The sequence below is a fragment of the Hippocampus comes genome, unplaced genomic scaffold (assembly GCF_001891065.2).
Source record: "Hippocampus comes isolate QL1 unplaced genomic scaffold, H_comes_QL1_v1.1 scaffold174, whole genome shotgun sequence".
Lineage (NCBI taxonomy): Eukaryota > Metazoa > Chordata > Actinopteri > Syngnathiformes > Syngnathidae > Hippocampus > Hippocampus comes.
Window position 1 is genome coordinate 2,803,913 of NW_017805983.1, and position 26,425 is coordinate 2,830,337.

Here is a 26,425-nt window from a genome sequence, read left to right on the forward strand (position 1 = left end):
CGGTCTTCAACTGGTCCTTCACAACAGCACCTTTCCAAATAAACAATGGCATCTTTACATTGTGTGTGTTGGGGATGGATTATCCTAGTCAGGGATGAGAGTGAAACGTCTCCTTGGCGACTAAAAGCTGAGTGTGTGAGAGGGAGGGGGGCGAAACTGGGTCATCACCAACACGGCAGATTAAAAGCCCTGATCGCGATGTACACACATATACCACTGAACACATACTCACACACACACACACACACACACACACACACACACACACACACACACACACACACACACACACACACACGCCCACCGACATACATTCTATTACACACACAATTTAGCATTCATTTATTCCATGAAACCTGAACTTGTCATGTTTTCTGTTTGTGACCAACAGGTGGCGCTGTAGGGCTCCTCCTGCAGCTGCACACCTGTTGGTCATTATGTGATTATTGCTATAAAGGGACTCCCGGCCCGACCACTCAGTGTCAGGTCATTGTTTGTTTGCTCCTGATACGTTTCGGTCATGTTTGTTTCTATCTTATGTTTTGTTCATGTCTCGTTCATGTTTCGCTCTTGTTCTCGATCATGTTCTCGCTCATGCTGCGTCACAGTTAGTTTTTTGCTTCAGTCATGGTTTTGGTTTGTTACTTTGGATTTTTGCTTTCTTCATGCCTGAGTTCTCGATTTAGTTTTTCTCTTTGTTTAAAATACAATTCGTCGAGTACACCCTGGTCCTCCCTCTCGCCTGCTTTTTTGGGGTCCACCACCACGAACGTGACAGAACTGGTTGCCAACCAATTGCAGGGCACACATAGACGAACAACCATTCATGCTCACAGTCACACCTAGGAGACATTTTAGAGTGTTCCATTAACCTGCCATGCATGTTTTTGGAATGTGGAAACCAGAGTACCCAGAGAAATCCCACGCAGGCACTGGGAAAACATGCAAGCTCCACACAGGAAGGCCGGAGCCGGAATTGAACCCTTTGTGGGTAAATTATTGGTATCACGTGTGCACGAAATACACAAAATATGTATAATGTGCATAAAAAGCAAATTTGTTCCCATCAAGTGCTAGATTGTGGCCATAAAATTAGTGTTATGTGTGCACAAAATGCAAATTTGTGGCCACAAATTAGCTATCAAAATATACTTGATGTACAAATGTGTGGCCACAAAATAAGTGAAACATATAAAAGAGAGATTAATTAGTGAATTTAATGTAATTCCCATGAACATCTTGTAAATCTGGGTAAGCAAAAAGAGCATGCTTCCACTTTACTGTTAGGCGTGCTTGATTTGCTTACTGTCCAGGAATTAGATTAGTACTAGCTATTTGGATTTTGTGTGCACATTGAATCTACTCTATTGTCACAAACTACTACAGTATTTCATACGCAAGTTGCGTCTACCTAGCGGTCGCAATTTAGTATTTCTAAACTACAATTGATTGCGTCCACAAGTTGGCATGACTGGGGCATACAACACGAGTGCCGAAAGACTGCGTGACATGTTGAAATGTTGACTAAAAGTATTTGCTAGTTACATTATTTTAAAAATTCTTACAGAAAGTATCATTAAATGAATATCCAAAGCTCTAAATGTATAGTTGATTAAAAGGCTGTAAATCAGTACCACTGATGGTACGCAGCCTCTCTATGTGTAGGTGAAAGAATCACAGTTTAGTCGTGTTTTTACTTTACAGTACAATAGATTGTCATTTAATCTTTAATAACTTCAGTATTTGTTTTTAACCTTTTAAGTAATTATTACATTTTACTTATGTACGATACATCAATTTAATCATTATTGAAATACACTTTTTAATCATCCTGTAGTTAAGCACTTGTTAAGTCTTGTTTTTGATGAACACTTGGGCCCACTACTGTATTTTGATATTGATCTTCATGTTTTTCAGTTATTTTTATGGGGTCCCTGGTGTAATAAGTTTGGAGAACCACTGCTCCAAAATATTTTAGAAGGTATCATGATTCTTTCGAATGACACAGAAGATTGTGGTTCCTCAAGATTTTCAGAAATATTAATCATTTTAAATATATCAAAATGAAAAGGGTATTCTTTTCATTACCTTTATAATAACACTTTAAAATCCTTTGCCACACAATTACTCTAGGTTGTTTCCAGCTAAAAGACAATCATTCATCAAATTGACATTCACATTCAAGCCATTTTCAGCCAGGACATGAACACAATATGACTTTGATTTTGCCCTTTTGCCAAAGATTTTGCTTTCGAAGGATTCAGGTTCGGTTCAGGCAAAAGTGAGAGGCTCATAAAGCTGCAGTAATTGTGTATGTGCGTCATATTTGCATCAACAACTGGATTCCCATCTTGCAATTTTTCACATACAAAACAAACACAAACATCTTGAAGGGTGCACAATGCAGAAGGTCGCAGTGAGCAACCTTTGGGATGAGTGTGTGAAGCTTCCCAGTCAGAAGAGATGCAAAATGGCCTTAATTGTTGTGTCGGGAAGACAATTCAAAAGGTCATTTGGACGGTTGATGTCAACATGCAGCAACGGCTTGCTATCACGTTCACGTCCCACATTCACAGTTCACTGTGCAAAGCTTTACAATGCACCGGTTCCCTTGTCAGTGTCTCCGTGCCCCTCTGGGACGCCAAAACAGAAGAAAGAGCATTGCTGATATTTCTTTAACGCAGCCTCTCTTCATCTCTCCCATTTTTTAATTTGCTTTCTGTCTCCTGGCGGAATCACGCCCCTCACAACTGACACAGCATCGCTTGGAGAGTCCAACCACTGCAGATCACTGGCAGTGTGGACTGTCTCCATGGCAACAGCAGAGCACATATTCCTGAGCTCAGACGGCCCGATGAGAGGGATGAGACCACAGACTGTTGCGGAATCGGCTGCGAGCGACAATTTGAGGGGGTATAGATTCTGGAAACAGGTGTCCTGGTTTCCGTCTGCGTCCTTCCCGTGAACCCAAAGACAGAGCTGCTCGTTGCTTTGAAAGGTTCTCATTTCTGTGCCCCGCTAATGTGGGCTGACAGTCAGTCAGCAGACATTCACTTGAAATGTCCCGCTAATGTGGCCTGACAGCCAGTCAGCAGACATTCACTTGAAATGGAGAGTTGTGGGGGTGTCCCAAAGTTTGTTCACAAAGATGCAAGCGGAGAGTTGCGGGGGTGTCCCAAAGTTTGTTCACAAAGATGCAAGCGCAGTCCTCACGTGAACGCTTTCAGAATCCATGTCAAATATTCGAATAGCATTTTTCAATCCACATACATATTGTACAATGTTCCCCACTATTATCACGGAGTTTTAAGCAACCATTTTTGAAGGTTTATGTTTTCTTTTCTTCTTTTTAAGAGTTGTGTGCTTTAATTGTAGTACTATGTTGTGACTTAACATGCTGGATATAACAATGGTGGGAGAAGGCAGAGAATTCCAGTAGTAGTCGTTCCCACAGAGCAGAGACGTATGCCTGTGAGTATTGTATGCTCTTTTTATGTGTTACTGCTCCTTGTCTGTTGAAATCACAGTTATTTGAAGGCTTAAAGTTGCTGTAATATGTACACTCATTTCTGTCAGTCCATCTACAGCAGGGTTGTCAAACTCATTTTTGTCGTGGGCCGCATTATAGTTACCGTTTCTCCTGGAGAGCCATTATGGCTGTGAAACCATATAAAGAAGTCAAGAATAATGGTTGATTCAACTACAGTATTGTTTAAATTATTGTAATGAGGCAACAAGAAAATGCTTACAATGTTTCTCTTATTTATTGCATATGAGAAGTTGAAATGTTGGTACAGATCTGAGCAATCATCATCGAAGCTGACATGTTTGATTTGCTTTCGCGGGCCACATAAAATGATGTGGAGGGTCAGATCTGGCCCGGGGGCCTTGAGTTTGACACCTGGGATCTAGAGCATTAAACATTATGGGCCCTATTTTCATGCTCTGCACAAGTCGAGCACAAAGTGCAGTTTAACTGTGCACATTGGGTTTTCTTTCATTTGGTACATTTTGCACAGATAGAATAGGGTTTTAGCGGGCCTTTGTGCCATTGTGCACCGTTGTGGGATGGAACACAACCGACTCCGGGCCAATCGAGACATCTCCCCTCACTTGTGTTCAAATCAGAGTGATCGAAGCATAAATAGACCCAGTGGGGTCAGTGCATGACATTGGCACACGCCAATTGTGTTGATAACAGATAAAATTGCTGCATTGGCTCACTGTGTGCATTAGCATTGAATTTAAAGTGCTTTTATTCGTTTTTAAATGTCTTCACGGTCTTGGAGGATCTTATTTATCTGACCTGCTTTTATCATATCAACCGTTGCGGATCCTGCGGTCCTCTGGCACTGGCCTTTTAATTATTCCCAGGGTGAGGACCAAAACACATGGTGAGGCTGCATTCAGCCATTTTGGTCTATGGAATAGCCTGCCAGAGAACATCAGGTCTGCAGGGACTGCTGACGTTTTAAAGAGGAGGCTTAAGGTACATCTTTTTAGCTTGGCTTTTGAATAACTTATTTATATAATTATTTTCATTTCAGCCTTTTACATTTATTGATCATTTTTTATTTTTAAAAGCCAGTGTTTCCTCATCGGGGGCCTCCACGCTGGGAGGTATGGTTCTTGTCACTCATTGTGGCTCAGCTCGCTTTGGGTGCTTTTTTTCCTCATATGGTTTCTCTGTGCCTTGCCATGACTTCTTTCGTTTCAGGATCATTAGGGTTTGTGTGCAAGTTTTGTGTGTGTGTGTGTGTGTGTGTGTGTGTGTGTGTGTGTGTGTGTGTGTGTGTGTGTGTGTGTGTGTGTGTGTGAGCATAGGCATACTTGTGAGGACATATATTTGTGTATGTTGAGGGGAGGGGGCGTCCTCTTTTTATATTGTAAGTTTGAAATGTTTTAACTGTACAGCACTTTGAGTTGCATTTTTATGAATGAAAAGTGCTATATAAATAGAGTTTGATTGAGAAACTTTAAGGTCGCTCCTTGAGAATGATGTAGGCTGCCGTGCATTTGCTGTCAGCAACTGAAGACCGCCTTGCAGCTACAACCGTGCGTCAGTGTGTGAACCCCCCCACCCCCACTTCAACATCATCACTCTTCCATAATATACTGTAGTCCTCATTCAGCAAAATAGTGTGACTCCTTTTTGTGCCGATACCAACCTTAATTTGAGCATTTTGTGTTTCTGTAAACTGGTTGACAGAAACCAAAGACAGGAAGAAATGTATCTGATCTTAATCTGAGCGGCCGTCTGGGGATTATAGGAAAATAATGTGAGACGAAATTCATCCCTCAAACTCAGGATCTGCCATTGCCTGCATATGAGTTATCTCACCTTGTTCTATATTTACTGTATTGGATAATGTAGATTACAAGCAGATATAATTATAATTTACATTGAGGAAATAGAATCCGTTAAGGCCTGCTGATAAAACACATTCTGAGATTGCAATGAGGCCCTGGTCCCTAATAAAAACCCGTAAACATTTGAGCGCTTGCTTACAAGACACTCAGTGCGAATAGATAAACACAGTTCTTTGTTTATGCATGCAGATCCGGTTTCAGGGTCGCTCACACGTCAAACCCTCATTGTGAGCAATGACCCTCTTTGACTCGCCCACATATGGCGCACAGTGGGTGTTGGTTTCAGCCCCGTGGCTTCATGCACACACTAAATGTCATGTTGTCATGTGAGCCATTGTGGTGTCTGATACTTGTCGATGTTTTGAGGTACAGGATAATTACGGGGGGGTTGAGATGGTGGTGGTGGTGGGGCGGGGGGGGGGGCGTCCCTGGACCTGTTTGCCTGAAACGGGGCCACGTGAGGGACTGAACTAAAGCCTTAAGAGGATTCAGGACAGATGGTGTCCCATTGTTTCAGAATACCTTTATTATTATTGGAAAATAGGGCGAATTATGGAATTACGGACCACCCTCCATATCAGCATTCTTTGAGGTAAACAAAGTTGGTCCTCTTGAGTTAAGTGTTTACCACAGGATGATCTGATTGTTCAATCGTGACATCAGTTCATCACAGTTTAACCAAAGCTCTTCTATGCCCCAATTTAAACTCCGCTGAAAGCACAAGATTTACTTGTCTCACTTCCCTCCCTGATTTTCTGTCTCATCTCACCAGATGGAGAGGGGGCAGCGATGCTCTGCGTGTGTTCGTGTGAGTGAGTGTGCACTTGTGTAGATGGCTGCAAATATTTACAGCTCTTGCACATTTGGCCATCACGTTGTGCAGATACCCCCCCCCCCCGCAATAAAGACTGCATTGAATGAAAGGTGAATAAATCTTGAAGAGACTACAATTTGGCACGAGCAATCCACCTAACCTGGCATTTGCAGGTGCAAAGTATAGCGAAAGAGCGAGAGGTTGTGCGCAAGCGTTCAGAAGCGCTGGGGGGAGGGGATAGAGGTAGGGTGGGGGGCTCAGGAAAGAGAGAGAGAGAGAGAGAGAGAGAGAGAGAGACAGGGAGAGAGCGAGAGAGAGAGAGAGAGAGAGAGAGAGAGAGAGAGAGAGAGAGAGAGAGACGGCGCGCCACAAGTCCACAACGCCGAGCATCAAGTCCCCACTCCACGATCCACCACCCATCCTTTTACTCTAAGCCCCCCAGTGCCACTATAGGAGACCCTAAAGCTCCATAATAATGGATGGAACAAAGCCGGCCATGGACTCCAACGCGGAGGAGACTCAAGATGAAGGACAGGAAAGCAAAGGTAGGCTTCATTTCCTGTTGCCATTTGTGCCTCGTTCTTTTTTTTTTTTTGGAACGGTTTGCGCCAACCTGAATTCTGTTTCAGTCGCTTGGCTTACCGCTCCAAACAAAAGCGGTGCTATTATTCTACCTTCCCAAGGGAAACAAAGCACCACCTAGCCCGTGGTGCAGATTTGGTGTTACTGCGCGCCTTAAATGGAAGATATCCTTCTGACTTACACGTTAGTATTTAGAGCGCTTCGCCCATGCGCGTGCACGACTCACGTTTTTACCTGAGACCTCCTCATCATCACCATCATCATGTGCGTCGATCGGGAGCTCAGTGTTGTGAGGAAAGCATCATTTTAGGGTTTTTGCTTCTTCATCTGGCAGCATCGATCTGCCGGCAAGGAAGCTGCAGAAAGGTCCGCGCACTTGACGCAGAGGCACGGTCCGAGGAATCACACACAGGAGCATCACTGTTCAGGCTCCACGTAAAAGCTTCCTAAAAGGGCGTGAAGCTGAATCACACTGCGTTTGTGTGCGTGTGTGCGTGTGTGTGTGTGTGTGGGGGGGGGGGGTTGAATCTAAATGACGTCAAATTGTTGCTGCTTTTCCCTCTTTGTGTGACTGGCGAACGTGTGTCACAGTGCAGAGGGCTTTTTTATTTTCCATCACACTTTCATGTGCAGATATTATGCACAAACACAACGAAATCTTAAAGAGAATGTGGACAGGTAATCTGACTGTACAAAGTGTAATTAAATTACTTTCAATACGGTGGTATTTGTGTGTTGGGGGTGTGCCTTTCAGGGGCGTGGCTTAGCCTTGGTTGGTTGTCTACGTGTGAGCATCTGGGTGTTCGTTGTGGCCTACACCAGCTCCTTGCAAGTGTTCTCATTTTGTATTTGTGTGTTTGACTGTTTCTCCTGTCGAATAAACGGCTGAGTCAGGGCATTAGTTTCTTTTCAATCATTTTTTTTCATTCGGCATTTCTGAAGCCAGACCTCAAATTCACTTGGTGTTAAATTTAGGTCTGTTCAGCTGAACTTTGGCCATGTAGTGGAAATAAGTCTGCCTGTCATGTCCCTAGGATAGATTGATAGATAAATCTATCCATTCATCCATTTTCCGATCCACTTTATCCTCACAAGGGTCGTGAGGGTGGTGGAGCCTATCCCAGCTGTCTTCGGGCAGTAGGCAGGGGACACCCTGAACCAGTTGCCAGAAAATCGCAGTGATGGATAAATAAACACACATAATTTTGCATTAATAAATCATAAGTGAGGGTAAGTGGTTAATTTCTCACAGTGGTGGGGAAGCAGTGTTTGTATGATCTTTTTTGTTCTGTTGCCTTAAAAAGTGGCCTTTCAAGTTTGACTGCCAGGCAATAACCACAATTTTTGCAATTTGCATGCCTGAGACACAAGCATGGACTCTTGGGCAGTCACAGTGTCTCTTCCCAGCGATGCTGATATAAATTGGAGACAAGGAGGTGTCCCTCCACTCTGATGGTTTAAGAAGCGATTACATCACTCCCTCCCGAGGCGTGCCGCTACACATGCGGCTCTACTGGGAACCCATCGGGCAACATCAGCTGGGCGAGCCCGTTTGAAGACCACGCTTTCCCCTGCGAGGATAGTGGAGCACCAGGGTGGCCATGTTCACAATGAGTAGTTAACCCTGTGAATCCTTTAATCACCAGTTAAGGTGAGTGATCCTCAAGTAGCTCCAGGTGTGATGCTGCACAAGTGAATCTACCGACATTGGTTCACTGAAATAGATTGCAGGGTGGCGTATTTGTGTAATCATTTGTGTGCGCGCCTTTTGACATCTGGAATGTGACCATGAGCTTATCACATCCAATAAGATGCTGAAGATTTACAGTGAGGGGCCAAACGACGAGAGTGCTCGAATAAGAAGCTTGTGTTGCCGGGTGCCAGCCGCTTTGGCTCAAAATCGTTTTGTAAGTTGCATGGCATGATGTTAAGGTATACGGCTCAGGATCAAACCATGGAGGCGCAGATTGTTAACTCTCAGGCCTGACTGATGTGGATTTTATGATGCTGATACGATTCCGATATTTGACGGATCACCGATATACAGGTGTAATGAACAGAATAACTCTACAGTCAAATAATACAAAATGAACACACTCGCAAGGAGCATGGAGAATATGTTCACATTGGAAGCAGTGCAGTCAGAACTCCTGATGTCATTCACTAGGCCAAGCCCCTTAAAAGCAGACATTCAACACAGGTTACCTATTGATTACACTTTATAAAACCTGTTTATTTCTTCACATGATCTTGTATTATTTTTTTTGGAATAATGTTTTTACCTTTTTACTATACAAAGCTATTTTTCTAAATTAAAAACTTTTAAGAAGCGAGCCATATTGATGTTTTCCCGATGACACATATCACAAATGAAAACCATGGAGAACATTACATTGGCTACCACACTGGAAAAAATGGTGTGTTGAATTCACTCAATTTTGTTTCGTCAAGTTACATAATCATCTGGATCCAGGTTTTTTTTTTCTGACTATACATCTAGTTTAAGAAATTTATCTGGAATTCAACAACCTTTTTCTTCAGTGTAGATAGGGGTGGATGGAGGGTTACCGACAGATATCTAACCTATCAGGGCAGGCTTCACAGGGGCCGCCCCACACTGAAAAAAGTTTTTGTTGAATTAACACAATTTAATTTCATCAAGTGGTTGCATGAAACAAAATCATCTGGATCCAGGAACATTTTTTCAAGCAGTCTAAACATCTACTTTTTTAAACATTTTATTTCAGTGCAACATGCTTGCGGCCCTAAAAGTGTTCCCATTTTGCCTCCGAGATCCAAGCGTAGGTTTCAGCTCACCCTATCATTTTGTTTGGTTGCTTCCTATAAGCATGCTGTTTGAAGACCCTCTGAGGATGGTCCGCTTCCTTTCTCTGACGTTCAGTTTGAAAGCTTTGTGATGAGATAAAGCAAAAACCTCCTTGAAGCCCCTGTCAAGCTGCACCTTCCTAGCGTGTTACGTAAAGCAGCGGCTCCTCGCTGCCCTCACTTTCGATGCTCAGATGTGGTTGAGATTACGTCATTGTCTGGAGGGGTGCAAAATGCTGCAAAGGGAGGTGAAGAAAGTCTTGTTTTTTTCAACAAAGATTGTGTAAAGGAAAGGATCAGCAATCTGAGAATTCATGCAACCACTGTGACCATCAAGAAAAAGATGAGATTAACTTTATGACTGCCAGAACGGGGAAAAGGTCTTTGAATGAAAAGGTCAACTATGGTTTGATGGCCATCTGTCAGATGCTGGGGCTGACATTTGGTTTGTGTTGCTGATAATGATGGAATCCTCTTCAACCCTTCATCCTCGTCTTCATCTACGAATGATTTGTGGCAAAAATATTTGTCGGCTCCACGAATGATTTGTGGCATATGTGTTGTGTCTTTCGTTAGCCTGGAAACCACAAAAATTCCCCATCTAATCTGAAGAAACACTTACAGGTAAAGTATAAAGTGTAAAGAAAAGCCAATTCATCAATTTCTGTTAATACGTTCATATGAGCAAAGCTAGGGGAATACCTTTGAATGCATAAGAGCCAGAGTTAACAAAAGAGACAAACTACTTTGTGTGAAGATACATGTAAACTATTTTTATAACCAGACTAAATTTAATTGACAGTCAAAAATTATTTAGACTTTTGTAATTCAGTATACTTAAGAATCTGTACTTCAGAGAAATCTGTACTTCTTTTTTAAAAACAGCCTTTTTTTTTCAAAACATATATCTGTTTTTTTTTTTTATCCATTTGTTAGACTGATATGCACTTCACAAAACACTGGACAAACCACATGCCTTGATTCTAAGTGTTCTCAACACCTGTTTCCTGAGTTTGGTCATGTGACGGTGCAAGCTGAGCATCAGTATAGAACGCAAAGAACATACTGTAAAGACATATTTTGGCTTGATTTCCCCTTTAACCATTTTTTTGTCCCTGCCAAATATATTAGGGTGACTCTTCCACCTCAAAGTTCTGGGAGGCAAATTCCAGAGTCTGGCTCCATTGCAGGGGCCTGCAGGGGTCATCCACAGTGGTGGTTTGGTGACCTTTGGTTTGAATCACACAATTCTTGTCTAAAGGTCATTGATTTTGATGAAGGATTTATGTTAGCTGAGAACCAACTCATGGATAAGATGAGGGGAGATCATCTAAGAGCAGAAGAAGTGAGCTGGTCCTTATGTTAGCGGGTCAATAAGGCAACAATTGATATTTATAGTGAAAGTTTGTAATCAAGATTTGGATGTAGCCTCACTTCACCAATCCCTCAAGTGTATGATCAAAGTGCGTTGTTGTCATTTTAACGTCAAGTCAGACTGCATGTCAACATTAATATCAATGACTACTTAGAGGTTGTCTTGCCGTAAACTAGCAGTAGTAGCAATACTAAGATTGAATGAGCCCTGGAAACAAGACAATGCTAGCCACGGTTGCTAAGCTGATAGCATGACTCATTCACAATGTTTCTATACAGGTAACACTAAATGTTAGTAGTCCGAATTTATTATTTTTTTTAAACATAAAATCAATTCAAAATCAAAAGGAGGTGGTAGATGTACCTGTCGAGCAGGAATGTTGCTGACTTCGGGTTGCTGTTCTGAACCCTGTCCGGTGTCTGAGGTCCCTTTGCTCCAGGGATGGCACCAGGGTGTATTCTCTTCGGGGGCTTGGGAGGGGAGGCTTGACCGATATGTGAGGGTCTGAGAAAAGAATGCATTTTCATGACATCGCTTTCTTTATTTTGAGTTTCTCTGTTTTTTTCCAATGAGTGGATGATAAACAGCACGAGCAGGATTGATATGTAAGTACTTTGAACCAAACACGACCAATGAACCTTCAACAAAATAGTTAAGCCTAATAAAAGTGACCACACAACAATGTCAAAATCCAAACAATAGATTGAAATGCAAAATTTTTCTTCTTGACAATGAATTCAAATCGATGCTGTATGGCCTACATTAAAAATGGCAAGCATCCAAATCAGTCACAGTGTCTTTACGATTGTAGACTGCACCATAAACCACGTCCTCCTTTCAGTGCTCATCTCAATCAAGCACACATGCACACACCCACACACACGAACACACGAACACACGAGCAACCTTCACCTACTGTATCCTCCTCTGAGCCTGGAGCTACATGTGAGGTCATGGAAGCACGTGAAAGCCATCACACAGCGAAGGAGGGGCTCGTGCGTTCCTCATTTGAAGTCATTTGCCCAAAGCATGCTGTCAGCCTCCATCTGGATATGTGTGCGTCTGTGTGTGAGTGTTGTGCTTTCATTTGTTTACGTGCCAATGACCAGGAGTGGTTGAAAAGGGAAAAAGCTCTATTTTTACATGCATACAGTGCGTGGCACAACATTGTGTTCACATTCAGCCCACTCATCTGCCGCGCGGTCGTATTTAGAAGGACATGCTTGCTCAGGACACGAGCTTTGTGGCCATATTTGAGTCTGCCTTCAGATTTGCACATAATGGACAGCAGTAATATTGGGCACAGCTTGGTGCCAGTCTGCAGTGTGATATGAATAGCAGCATGACAGGTTGGCACAGCAGGCCTTGTTCTCAAGTGACGTCAGCCTGCTCTGGCCCTCCTCCATCACCCACAGATTCTGAATCTCCTCCTCAGTGGTGACCGATGGCGATTAGTATTTGTCATCAATTAGCCATGCCCACGGAAATTCATATATCTCAGTCAATATTCGGCAATCCTCAAAGAACGCTGCAAAGTGAATTTCCCTAATCACATCACAAGGCGACCACTGACTTCTTCAATGTCGCACAGAGAGCGGCAAGTTGGTTGCATAATTGCTGAGCCATTCGCTTGGTTGGAGCAGCACAACTTGTGGCCAAAGGGGCCATTTTGAATTTTGATGGAAGACTAAAGCTTATATCGTCCACTCTGCTTGAGCCTACCCGACGGCATAATTTCTGAACACAGGACGAAAAGACAAAAGACACGAGTGCCGATGTCTCGTGTTTGCATGCGGTGCTGCGTCCCGATCAAGCCAAATGAAAAGCTCCTTGAATGCTTCAGCAAGCTGACTGTTCAAACCAGCTCTGAACCCTTCATAACCATCACCATTGCACTCATTCTAAGAGCTGGAAATTTCAAACCCCAGATAATTGGTACACTCTTTTAAAAAGACTTTTTTTTTTTCTCTTTGGTTTAGATTGCGGCTACATCACTCAACGAATCGCTGCGTGTGAGTATGATTGAGTGAGTGAATATGTGACAGATACAGAAAGAGCAAGAAAGAGAATGACGGACAGAGAGAGAGCGCAACAACAGCGGTTACCAACCTCAGTGCAATACTGTACACAGTCCAACCTCGTTACACCTCGAGGGACATAACGAATCTGTATGTGACAACGGTAGTTTGTTGTAACCATGTCCAATAAAATGGCTGCCAACTACCATGTATAATACAGTATGACTATTTATAGATGTAAAAACATGAACATGTAATACAGTATAAAAATGTGTATTACAAATACGTGTATACAGTAAGAAGAAAAGATGATTTTTATAAGACATGAAACAAACAGCTCTAGCGCTCCTACTTCATCTCTGAAAACATGCAGTCAGCAAATGAAAAGTGCCTTCTCCAATTCAGGACGTGCCGCTTCCCGAAGCCGTTTACGATCATCTTTCCATCTGTTGACTTCGAATTCTGCCATGATTTTGTTGCCATTCCAGATGATTGTCAAAATCGTCGACGTTGCCATTTCGTAGTCTCGGCTGAGCTTTGTCTGGGAGAATCCCTTTTGAAAGTGAGAGGCAATTTCAGCCTTGACAGACAGCGAGATTTGCTTCCATTTACCAGACATATTTTCAGACCATGTGCTCAGGACTACGCCTCCGGAAGTACAACAATGTACAAATCGATCAGTAGTGTTGCTCAGCAACTGAGGGGAATCCAGCGCTCCACATTTTGTTCATAAGCAAGGTCGCGGCAGTTAGCTTCCTTTTGCTTATGTGGGAAAACTCTGGTCCTTATAATGAAGTTTACGTTATAAAGGTGTTCGTTGTAAGCAAAATCGGCAAATGGAAAATGAATTACGTGAAATTGGGACTTTGAAATGTCAACGTTATAGGGGTGGAAACGTTTTAAACGGGGTACGTTGAAAAGAGGTTCGACTTTACCACTGAACTGTGTGGCTGACATGATACTTGGAAGCCTTCAGGCAAAGAGGTGCTCGTCGTTCAAAGAACACAAAATCAGTTTGACTCGTCTCTGTGATCATCACCCAAAATTGTACACCCAGATTTGCTGCTGAAACATTCTTCCATCCATTTTCTAAATGTTCCTCGTTAAATAAAGTCAAGTGAACAATTCATCAAAACAGAAGCTTCAAGCTGTTTAAACATCACTCCAAGTGAAAGTTTATTGTCAAAACTAAACATAATGGCAGGACAATTCCCAATTGTAAAACAAAGACAGCTCTTAAGCCTTCATTCTGCTAGTTGATTGCTAAGGTTAAGACATAATGGGGAAACACATACAGTGTATCACCACAACCACAACATACTTTCTTGCAAAAAGTTCCACTTAAAACATATTCATTTTGGTTTCTGCTGTTTCCAATTTTCATTGTGCAAAAAGTGCATTGAGTTTCTCAATTTTGAATTCTAGATTACACGTGTGAATGTGTGTGTGTGTGTGTGTGTGTGTGTGTGTGTGTGTGTGTGTGTGTGTGTGTGTGTGTGTGTGTGTGTGTGTGTGTGTGTGTGAGTGTGTGATTTTCAAACAGGTTTTAGCAATATTGTACAATAGTGACACACCATAATAATTTTGGTCACTCTGTGTTACAAAATTTCCACATCAAATTGCCATGTTTTCACTTTTATTTCTTCCACGTGAATAGCTTAATACTCTCATCCTTTCCTCTTGATTCTTTCGTTATCCTTTGCCTCCATCACGCTCATCATCACAGCAATCTGGGTTCTAATTTAGAATAACTTCTCAAGGCTAACCCTGAGCCGGCCCTCTCCTTGATGCTACCAAAAGCGCTGAGGTAATATACGACGCAGAAGGCTGACACCGACATAGTAACATATTGTCTCAGCCGGCGAGGCACTCTTAGTGCAGCGTGGGCTACTGGTCATATTTCACGCGGAGGGGGCAGGGGCAGGCCGAATAGGGAGGTGGCAGGATGCAGCGAGGTGTAACACAGGACCAATGGGCTGACCTCAGAGTGTCACCTCAATTCACTTCTAATGAATAGTCCATTGATTTCCATTAGGCTCGACCACTCTGGCCTGTCTGTTTCCTATTAGCAGGCTTTTAAAACCACTTGCACGGGCAGACCAGGATAGCGTGAGTGTGTTTAAAAGAAGCCTGGGAGTTGTTGCTGTAAAGCCTTTAGAGACAACGTATCTCAGCAGAATGAAAAAGTTTAGATTTGCTTTCAAGTGGTTTCTGTTATAGACTCCATGTGGTCTTGAATTAAGTGGTGATTAGGCTACCTCGAAGAAGGATTATCCCAAAGTGCTCTTAATATTCTGACTGTGGTGCAAGACTCCCAGATAAGATTGGACCTCAAATGAAGGATGGTGTGTCAGTGTGCAACCCCGCAGTTACCAATGCATCGACCCCCAATAACCTCCCCTGGGATCCAGCCTGTTTCTAGCTGAGGGGTTTTAGTTTGGCCAATCCAGCATTTTTCCCTCCACCATCCCATCAGCCCCTTTCTTCATTATCATTAATGGGATTTGGATCTATTATGCAACAAACCTCTTCGCCCGTTATGCAACGTAGAATCTTCATCATGAGGAGCATACTTTGAAGGGGAGCATCTTAACTCTATGACTTAATCTTGCACTGAATCACATGTTTTGCTTTTTTTTTTGGGGGGGGGGGGTCCTGAGCACCCACAGCATCAAAACGAATGCTCCTGCTAAATTCATACAGCTAAGCGGGTACCAGCCAATCACAGGGTTCTGGTGTTAAACCCGCTAGCCATGTCAATATTAGGTCAGCTTGGTATTTAACACGACTTCTCCATCTTTTTTCCTCATGTCCTCATAACAATGATACTTGTCAGAAATGTAGTATATTTGTCACCATGGAGGTGACGATTACTGACTCAGGAGTGACTCTGCAACACGTTTAGGTGCACTAGTAGCGAGCCGAAGCTTCTGCGCCAGCTAGCTACAGCGGCGTACAGAACACAGAGATTCCTTCGACCTCCAACTAACTGCAGTAGGTGAGTGACGTGAGCCCAGCAAAGCTTTTTGGCAACGTCTCATTGGTTCTTCTTCACCGGTTGATTCTCAATTTTGCTATTCAATGTGTTTGATGTGGTGCAAAATGCAAATCTGGACTCACAAACTGCGATGTGAAACCACTCATTTCGAGCCTTAAAGTGGAGGCACACAGAGGCTCATTAATTTGGCACTTTACTTTCACTTTTTGTCAATCTTCATTGGGCCAAGGCCTGCTTTATATTCACTTTTTTTTCATGGCACAACACTAAGATGTCACAGGGTGGATGCACAGGTTAATTACATTGCTTGCCTTGCTTCTATTGAAAAAGCTGAAGTTGTTCTGCCTGTCACGTTATGTCGCTGCCACAGATGGATGGGCAAAACTACATCATTTGAAAGTAATATTTCAGGACCACTTCAGTGAACATAGATTAATTATCTCTCAAATGTTCCACAGCGGTGATTGGGAATGACTTATCTGCAATATACAGTCATCCCATGCTATATTGTGGTTGAAGAATGTGTTTGAAAGTTACGCTTTAATACATTTAAATGTCTTCATACCATGAAAGTTACGCTTTAATACATTTAAATGTCTTCATACCATGTGGGAGGAGTATTTTGTCACTTCAACTAGATATAAAAAAATCGATTGGCTCTCTATAGAAAAATGGAACAAACAGAAACACTGAAACCTCAAGGATTTACGATGCATTGGAGAGCTGCTTAAAGTCGAAATTCCAACATGCAAGGTTGGGGTAAATTTCTTCTTTACATTTTTCGTTATTTCCCCATGAATAATACATATGGCAAATCTTGTGCACATCCAAATCGGGATTGTTTTGCCAGATAAACTACAACGAACTTCCCTCCTCTCTGTGAAGGCAAAAATCAATTTGCTCTTTTAAAGCCATCAATAATGACCACGGTTCCACGGGAGTGTAAAATGGCGGGTCGATGGAAAACTCTCAAAGGATAGTTTTGGGTTCAAAATAAAATCATGCCCTTGCTGTGGTTTTGCAAGATGTCTGTTTATTTGGTGTGTGCTGCAAACCAATCTCCAAGTGAGATGAACCCAGTCTGTGCGTGTGGATTATTCATTCTGTGGAAGAGCTGTCATTAGCTGTCTGAGTCAATTGATGGGGTCTGTGATAAAAGCCGACAGGGGCTTTTAGCTCGGGCTCGTGTTGAGTGTGAAAGTGAATCTCGTGCCCTCACTGGATGATCTGTCATGGATCATCAAGCGAGTGTTTCACTTTGAGGTTTCGCACTTCCGGAGCAGAGAACATCTCATTTCTGCTATAGTGCAGGTGCATATTTTCAAAGGCACCCACCCGTAATGTGCGCCGATAAGCAGGGTGAGAATGATTTTTGGGGAGGCCGATGGCGATTCCGATATTTAACAGAATAAAATTCCAATCACTAATTAGTCAACCAATGAATTTGAAATGTATGTAATGAATAAAACAACGTATTTTTTGGTCGCCACCATTAAAGATTTGAATTACAGGCAAAACTTAACTTTGCAAAACTACAATATGAGAATTTTTATCTTGGTCTTAAGTTGTAAAAAGTACAATCGAAAAAACGTGGGGCAATCTTCGGCTTTTACAAAAGAGCTAAAATCAGTCGATTAATCGGTTGAGCCCTGCTCATTTGTGTTTTCCTTGGATACCTCAATTCAACAAGCTCTCGAACATGCAAAAAGCTAAAGATGCATTGAGGTTGCCAAATAGAGCAGGTCGCCATGGAAACACAGCACAAAAAACACTTTCTTTTATCCTATTTTTCGTGCCTGACAAACTTCCTGCTTTGCTGAAGAATCTATTTTTAACAATTCGTTATATAAGACTCCCCCCACCTTCCCCTGTTGCTCTTGATTCTCTTGACTGTTGATGTTCATACGCGGAGGAAAACTGCGTGATGATTCTGGAGCGTACAGGTCCATCCCAGCATTTCAGAGGGAGAACACTCAAGTGCTGCTTTGTGGCTGCCCTAGAAAAGATCTCTTCTGCTTTACAATCATTTATTTAGCACCAGGAAATGACTTATTCATGCCATCTGGTCATAAGAAATGGTGGGCGAGGGAGGGGGGGTATTTTTGGAGATGTTTCTTTCAAGACAAAAGAGAGGAGGTGGCATGGTTGTGCACTGGGGGGCTGTTAACATTAAACATCTGAAAAAAAAAATTCATCTGTTCAAGCCTCCAGTAATATAGCACCATATCATATTTTGTTTTATAAAAACATAATAAATAACTGAATGAAATAAATAAAGGACGAAAACAGTGCCTAATGGTTAATTTATTGTGATTCCTGATGTGTGCAACTTGGCCATCGCATAGCGGGACAGCATAAAACAGCCATACAGAATCAAACAAATAAGTTTCACAAGGATTGAAAATGATTCCGTAAACTGCAGTATTATAAGTCATTTTTCAAGAGGATAATTGTTTGTCTATGTGTGTTGCTGCACCATGTGTGTTTAATCGTCTGCTGCTAAAAGCATCTTATACAGCTGCTGTTGGTTAACCTGTCTATGGCGTTTCCCGTGATGTCTTAGCATTAAGCTAGCGGTATTGGAACGTTTACACTGCGCAATACCGCAGGAACCCGCAATACTTGAATACTGTAGTCACACGTGAGCATCTACCTGACGTAGATTTCTTTTTGCATTTATAAGACTAGTACTGCCACAGAACTTAAATACTGTCCTTTATTTAAAAACAAAACAACATTGTTGAATTTTTTCTTATGCACATTGACGAGACCCCCCTTTTTCCTTCAGAATTTTTTCTTTATTCAAATTAGCTTTTTTTTAATGTTATGTTTTGTATAAGTGAAGGTAGAGTAGCAAAGTAAGCAATTCATTGCTGAATGCTACCATTTTGTTGTTAATTAATCGCACAGTTTTCCGTATTTGATTGCGATTAATCGCCCTTTTCTACTACCAAGCTTGCCACACATATTTACTTGAGTATAATCTTGGAATTGATGGAAAACCATCGAAGAGAAAGTACTGTATATTTAGATTTCGTTGATCTTTGAATACAGTTCTTCTCCTGTAACATACAACTGTGAAACAAAATGATGAAAACTGACTCAGCTTTACAGGCATCGTCCTGATAGTGTTCTCAAAGAACAATTCTCAAAATGTCTCAGTTTCTCAGTTACAGTTTTTTTCAAGCATTTGGCCTACATTATACCACTATGTTTGAACACTAAGCAAGTAAACATTTTTAATGAGTAATTTTATGGTTTTACTGTCTGCAGTGCATGATTTACGATCGGCGTTGTTTCCTACGGGGTATTATTCACTTCTGCATTTAGCCTACAAATGCGTTTATTTGGGAGTACATTCGACCGTACTCGCGAGTACGTTCAAACTTATTTGCCTGTCAAAATATCTTTACTCCACATTGGCAGCTCCGCACTTCCATATAAATCTTAGCAAAACTTCAACAATCATGACGATTTCCACTCATTCAAACTCATCAAGCCGCTCTCCGCATTTGAAATGGCACCCGTTATAACCCTGCACTGCTGCCTCCTGCAGGATGCTTCGAGTGCTGCATCAAGTGTCTGGGCGGGGTGCCCTACGCTTCCCTGGTGGCCACCATCCTCTGCTTCTCCGGCGTGGCCCTGTTCTGTGGCTGCGGCCACGTAGCGCTCACCGGCACCCTGACCATGGTGGAAAACCACTTCTCCAGGATCACCAGCGACCACGCCAATCTCACCATGGTGTAAGTTCTGGCCCTTCCTCAGCGCTTCGGAAAGTTCAACCGTTGCTCCACTTGAACCCTTTCTCGTGTTTCCATGTGGCCAGCATTCAGATCTTTCAGTACATCATCTATGGCATTGCCTCCTTCTTCTTCGTCTACGCCATCATCCTGCTGGGTGAGGGCTTCTACACCACTAGCGCCATCAAGAAGGAGCTGCAGAGTGACTTCAAGACTACCGTGTGCGGACGCTGTATCACCGCCTTCGTATGTCTCGCTCACCCTCACATTCACACACTCCCAAGTGTGGATAGTTCTACACTTGTGCACACATGATCCCTTGGGGATAAAACTGGCACAGTTTGTCCTTTCTAGCCTGATTACGCTGATTGCTGCAGATGTCCAATTTGTGCTCGAACTGTTAGCCTTAAACAGTGGTGAGCCAACATGGCCAGCAAAGCCTTCACCCTCAATTCTGTCAGAAGCACCGACCTACATTTACAACCCAAATTGTAGTCATGTATTATTGCAGAGAGTGGGTTTTCTTCGGGTATTCTGGTTTCCTCCAACGTTTCCAAAAACGTGTGGCAGGTTAATAATGGAGCCCTCTAAATTGTCCCTCGGTGTTCCTCACAGAGCCGGCGAGCTGGATCTCAATAACAGTAGCATTTTCTGCCCTCTGATTGGCTGAGAGCAATCCAAGTTGGACTAGCAAAACGCATCTGTAGTGATCTACACACATGAATACATTTATTAAGAATCTTTGGTGAAAGTGATTTATTTAATAAATATTGAATATTGATCCTGAATTGCCCCAGCTGATGTATATGGCACGGTTGTGCATCGTTTTGATGGTTTCTATAATTGGGGCATCATAGTGGTGACATTAAGAAGGTAGGATGAAGTCAGATAGGTCCCCACCTGAAGGCCTAGGTAGCAAATGGAGCACCTGCCACTGGCCTTTAAAGGGGTAAGCTTTTTTTTTATCCCCCTGCCCCCTGCCAAACTCACCTCCTCAACTCTGATAACGAGAGGAGTCATGGAGCCTCATTTCTTTTCTCTTTTCAGTTCATGTTCCTGACCTACATCCTCGCCCTAGCCTTCCTTGCCATCTTCGGCTTCACAGCCATCCCGGTGTTCCTCTTTTTCAACATGTGGAACACCTGTGCCGCCATGAGGTCCCCGGACTCCAACATCACCTCGCCCGACTCCATCTGTGTGGATGTCAGGCAGTATGGTAGGTGGCACCAACACCATTTAGTGCATATAACATCACCTCTGGTAATTTAACCACAACTGTGAAGCCAGAAATGACTCTATAAGGAAGAAAATTGTTATTAGGGTATATTCAATCCAGCATTGTCCTTTATTAAATTTAGATTGCTAAAATAGATGGACTGATATAATTTTAATGTCATTTTTACTCTACAACATTATTGTCTCTGACACCCAGTTGCTTAAGTTGCCTTTCAATTCTAATAGCTATGCAAAATGCATTGAGATTAGAGAAATCCTTATTGGATTTGGTTGCAAATCCACTCTGTCTTCATCCCGCTGTGTGTTTGACGGCCCAGTGTACTGTATGTGACCCACATGTAAGGCACAGCTGGCTCGCCTCCCAAGTGGGACACAGATCACATCGGAGTCACAGGCAGCCACGCTCTTCATTGGCTGCATAATTGGATTCCCATGCACTTGATTTTAATCGGTGTTATAATTTTTGGGATTAGCGAAGAAAAGGAAACTATTTTTGCCTGACTAAAGGTTTTGATCCCACAGGTATCATTCCCTGGAATGCAACACCAGGAAAAGCTTGTGGTGCTACTCTGGGAGATATTTGTAACACCAGTGAGGTGAGATGTTGTTCAGCAGGACATTTCTTCTGGTTTGGATCTTTTTTTTTTTTTTTCTTCCACTAATCCGAAATCTGTTTTGGATTGTAGTTCTACCTGTCCTACCACCTCTACATTGTTGCATTTGCCGGTGCTGGAGCGACTGTCATAGCACTGGTGAGCCCCTCTCGGTCTCTTAATATGCATGGTGCAATTATCTGTTTCCATAGCAACCCTGCCTCTCTCTCGCTCAGTGCGTAATGCCGCAGAATTAAATTCTCCCCAGCTGCCCACCTCTGGGCATGTGTGTGCAGATCGAGGGTCACTGTTTCTGTTTTAAGATCGGATGAGGGCCCGTTTGTTTCCCCGTCATTCAAAGTGAGACTTCGTATGTAACATACACAGACCTTCTTTGGGATAACAGCTATAATTGGCCAGTGTTGACCCAGTTTCACACGCAATCTGTGACTGCGATGCAAATCTCTGCAGCCTCTACTTCAGTTGTTTTCAAACCAGGGTCCGTGAACCATAACTTGGGGGTCCTCATAAACCTCTCGTCAATAAATTTATACTTTTTTTTTTTAATCAGAAATGCAGGTATGCTTTATGCGAAGATTTTTTTGTTTTTGTTTTTGTTTTTTTGCACCAATTCCGAATCCGCCCTTGTTTTTTCTGTCGCACATCAGAGTTAGGTTCAGCAACAGGTGATTTTTGTTTCTCTGAAACATCACAGCTATAAATTACATCGCATGGTAAAATCTGTAATCTGCTAGCTTTTTATAAGTCAAACTTGAAAACAACAACAACAACAAAAAGAAAATATCTCAAAAACCTGATGTGCTAGAAAAACAGTCGCGATTTTTTAAAATGTGGGTCCAGAATAAAATTAGGGACACATAAAGCCATCTCTGATTAAAAATGGCTCTTGACCAGTTTAAATATTTTGAAAAGTGCAGTCCTAGATATGGGGACACTCATGTCATGATTCCCATGTTGAGTTGCACAGGTGAAGCAAGACCACCCGTGTAAAATATTTGCATCTTAGAAGCGCATTGGCAAAGTGCAGCATGATTGACTTCATGATTGCCTACTCATACGCAAAACAAAGTGAAAATGAATCTCCTCGTGTTGTTTGTTTCGTAGCTGGAATCGAAGTCGACAGTCGCTTTTTTTTTTTCTTTTCTTTTAAATACTTGTAGATAGTTGTATAATAGTAATAGAGTGCTCGGAAACGTCACTAAATACAGCCACCAAGTTGCTAAACTAGCAACACTGCAACTGCTTTTGTCAAGTAATTCCTCCCCGGTTGCAGGCACATTGTTAGCGGAAACAGTGCATATCGGCTAACGACAATGGACAAGTCATGAATTAAATTCAGTAGAATTAGGTTCAATTCCTTTTCATCAAACAGGTCATTCATATTTAATACTTCCAAAAACCTGTCAGTCTTCACATGGTAGTTATGCTCAATTGGGGTTCGGATTATGATTTGGGTTTTTTTTCCGGCGTGCGGGTGGGACATTGATTGAGACTTGTGATTTCAAAACTAGTAATCCATCAATTTGTCGTGTGTGCATATTTAAAATACGATGAGACGATTCAACATTTCTTTTGTTTCACCGTCATAACGGCCTTCTGAGGGAAGCCATCATTACAAAATTGCAAAACTTTGTTGGACATCCCTGCCGTAAGTGGTAACCGGACCCAAAAGGTTTGAGAACCCCATTAATCAATGCTAATTCTGAACGGAATTCAAATGTGGCGAGCTAAAAACACATCAGATCGATGATCGTTTTATCAAACTTGGTGCTCGGAAAGAAACAAATCCTGATCTTGTAAAGTCGAATAACTAACAATGTAGGTCGCCAAATTCAGCTTTGAAATGTGGAATCGTCCACCGCCTGCCACACTGCAAACGGTCCATGCCAAGAGTTTCCTTGTCTTTCCTCAGCTTCACTACCTGATGATTTTGTCAGCCAACTGGGCCTACCTGAAAAATGTCGTCTCCACGCACGACTATCAGGACATCAAGACTAAGGATGACCAAGACCTGGAGGCTGAGGCACGCTCCAAGGAGGGCCAGAACTCGTCCTCCTACTCATAAGCATCAGCGACCCTGCTGCTTCCAGCACATCCCATTTCTCTCCCCACCCCTCACACCTTAAACCACCACCCCACCCACCGTAGGACCCATCAGGCTCCTTCATGAAAAAAATAAAATAAAATAACAACAACAAAAAAAAAAAAAACACCCTAGTTGGAGTCAATAACCCCACCATCTCCTGAGTCTCTCTGCTCTTCCCTTCCGCCATGTTGGGTGGAGTGGGCGTGTTTTCCCACCAGAAGGGAACAGGATTGAGGGTCAGGAGGAAGAGCAAACGCCCACCCCGCCCCCTCCGCCCCAAAAAAAGGTTCTGCATGGGAGAGCTCGTCTGTCAGGCTTGAGCCCACATACAGTCCATGGGTTTTACGAAGCATCTCCTGGCTGTTGAGTTGCGTCTCGTCCGAGTGGCCCGACTGATGTCCTTGCTCGCCACCCCAGCCGGCACATCCTTTCGACGCACGGCCGAAATAAACATTGTTTACTGTCAGCGCCTGCCATGTGGAAGCCAGACAGTAATCAACTCCCTCTCTTTTTTTTTTTTTTTGATGTTTTATATACACATATATATGAATATGAATATATTGTGTGAATGTGTGCGAATGTTGTTGTTTTTTAATACTTTTGGAAAACGCCAGGTACTCTTGAGATCCTCTTGTGTTTTCATTTTACTTCTCTACATTGATGACTCTTTATTGTTGATGTTCGAAATATTGTTATTGTACAAACGAGAAAAAATATAGACTGTCCCCTTAGCAAAGCAAGCCATTTTAAGGCTGTATTAGCACCCATGATTTGGCATTTTGGGAAACGCTTACCTGCGCTTCAATGCACTGGCGAAGGATTTTAATGCTCAGTCATTCAGACCAAAGCTAACAGTTGTAGTCGCTTAAAAATTGATTTTTGTGGCGTGTTTCGTGCTCCAAACCAAAACAATCAATCATTCAAATACAGAGAAAATAATCAACTTAACAATAATGGCTACTTTCAAATGGTCTAAATCGGGGTGCCCAAACGTGTTTGACCAAAGATCTACTTTTCGATTAACCAACCACCCGCGAACAACCCGTTAGCGCCCACGCGCGCATACGCATGCACTTGCACACCATGCTATGATGAGCAATAGCCATAACAGCCCCTTGACGAACGAAACAGAAAAATAAAATACACACAAGACTTGATGAGTTTTGAAAAGGATTTCCTGCCTACCTTAGTGGGAGACCTGACGCGGATGCATGCGACGGCACTTTTGCAGCCTGTTTAACTATCGTAGCTCACATGTAGCGTTTTAAAATGTTTCTCTCGGCCCTCCAGATAGCCATTCTTTGCGAGTGCCATCGGTGAATTGTACACGAAACGAATGTTGACTGATAATAATAATGCGAATAATAAGAATAAAAGCTATATCGCAACAGCTCTGATCGCAAGCTGCAATTGCAGACTGCTGAGCGCAAACAACTTCCGGTGACGCAGGTCACTTGCCACCATAGGTTCAAGGTTCCCTGCTTTATTTTATTTTTAAATACTTTTTCTGGAAGTGAGACTGATAGGATGGTTAGGGTGCAGCGTGCAATAACACAAAAAGTATATTACTAACATGTACAGAAATACAGAAATGTTTGTTTGGGTTTTTTTTCCCACCACACCCCTCGCGATGGACTTGAGACCAGTCAGCGAGCTACCGGTCGATGGCGATCGACGTAATGGGCACCCCTGGTCTCAATCGTAATTAGCTCTGCTCAAACAATGAGACAAAGTTTGTCTCCAACATGATCTCCAAATTGTGTTCTGACTTGAAAATTAATCATGTAGTTGCATTTGACTTTGTTTGCGATGTTCGATGTAAAGCTGAGCTCCCTACGCTCCAGATGGATCATCTTTGCAAGTAAACGTTTCCCAAAAGGTTGACGGAACCTTGACACCTCAGGTATCAAAATCTTTTCGATTCCAATATCTCCAAACTGTCTAAAGCGGTGTTTCCCAATCTTTATTGAGCCAAGGCATATATGTCAGAAAAAAAAAAAACACAGCCCACAACCAAATAAAAAAAAAATCCTTAAAAAAATAAAATGACTAGACTGGTTAATTAAAGACCTGCCATTTAGCGGAAAAGAAATTCATTATTCTGCCCGTCTCTATATGTTGCTGGCGTCGCTAGATTGAAAAAAAAATGCGATACATTATTTGTAGGAAATTAGAGTGAAAATGAATAATTCCCATTGGTTGCGAATCACCGATTTAAAGCACTTACTGAAAGGATACACATTTTACAATGACTTCCTTTTGAGAAAAAGTCCCAGCTGTAAATACTTTTATCAACCCAAAATATTCAAATCAACTCAATGACAACGCAATCCGTTTTTTTGTCCATGCTATTTATTATTTCTTTCCAAACATATACGTTCTCTTTGTGTGTTTACTAGATCCGCGCTTGATATTACAGTTGTAGATAGAAGATACATCTTCAATAATTTTGTTGTGTGAGGGATACAGTGCAGTCATGACACGATGGATTGAGGTTCTTGTGATATATAAACACTGAAAAAAATGTGAAAGAATGAATCAGTTTTGAGTTTTAGGCAGCTGAGTTTTTCTTCTTATTCCTCATTGATTATCAATCTTTTTTTTTCCTTTTTTTTAATGAGCAGCCAAAACAGTGACTCGTCAGTGCACTAGAGTGTTTTCTTTCTCTTTATTCTGTCTTTCTTTAAGCCTCTCAGATGAACCACAGACTGTTTTTGGATGTTTACACTCTGAACAAAACAAGTCAGGAATTTTCATACATTGTTT

The 26,425-nt window shown here is 42.3% G+C and overlaps 1 protein-coding gene across 1 annotated transcript; it reads left to right on the plus strand.

Moving 5' to 3' along the window:
• The first annotated feature begins 6,552 nt into the window (after window positions 1-6,552).
• Window positions 6,553-24,712, plus strand: LOC109528304 (neuronal membrane glycoprotein M6-b-like). Its single transcript, XM_019890697.1, has 7 exons — window positions 6,553-6,729; window positions 19,540-19,726; window positions 19,810-19,969; window positions 20,771-20,939; window positions 21,482-21,555; window positions 21,646-21,711; window positions 23,486-24,712. Exons 1-7 carry the CDS (start codon window positions 6,660-6,662, stop codon window positions 23,636-23,638), a joined length of 879 nt encoding a protein of 292 aa, XP_019746256.1. The 5' UTR covers window positions 6,553-6,659; the 3' UTR covers window positions 23,639-24,712.
• The last annotated feature ends 1,713 nt before the right edge of the window (window positions 24,713-26,425 follow it).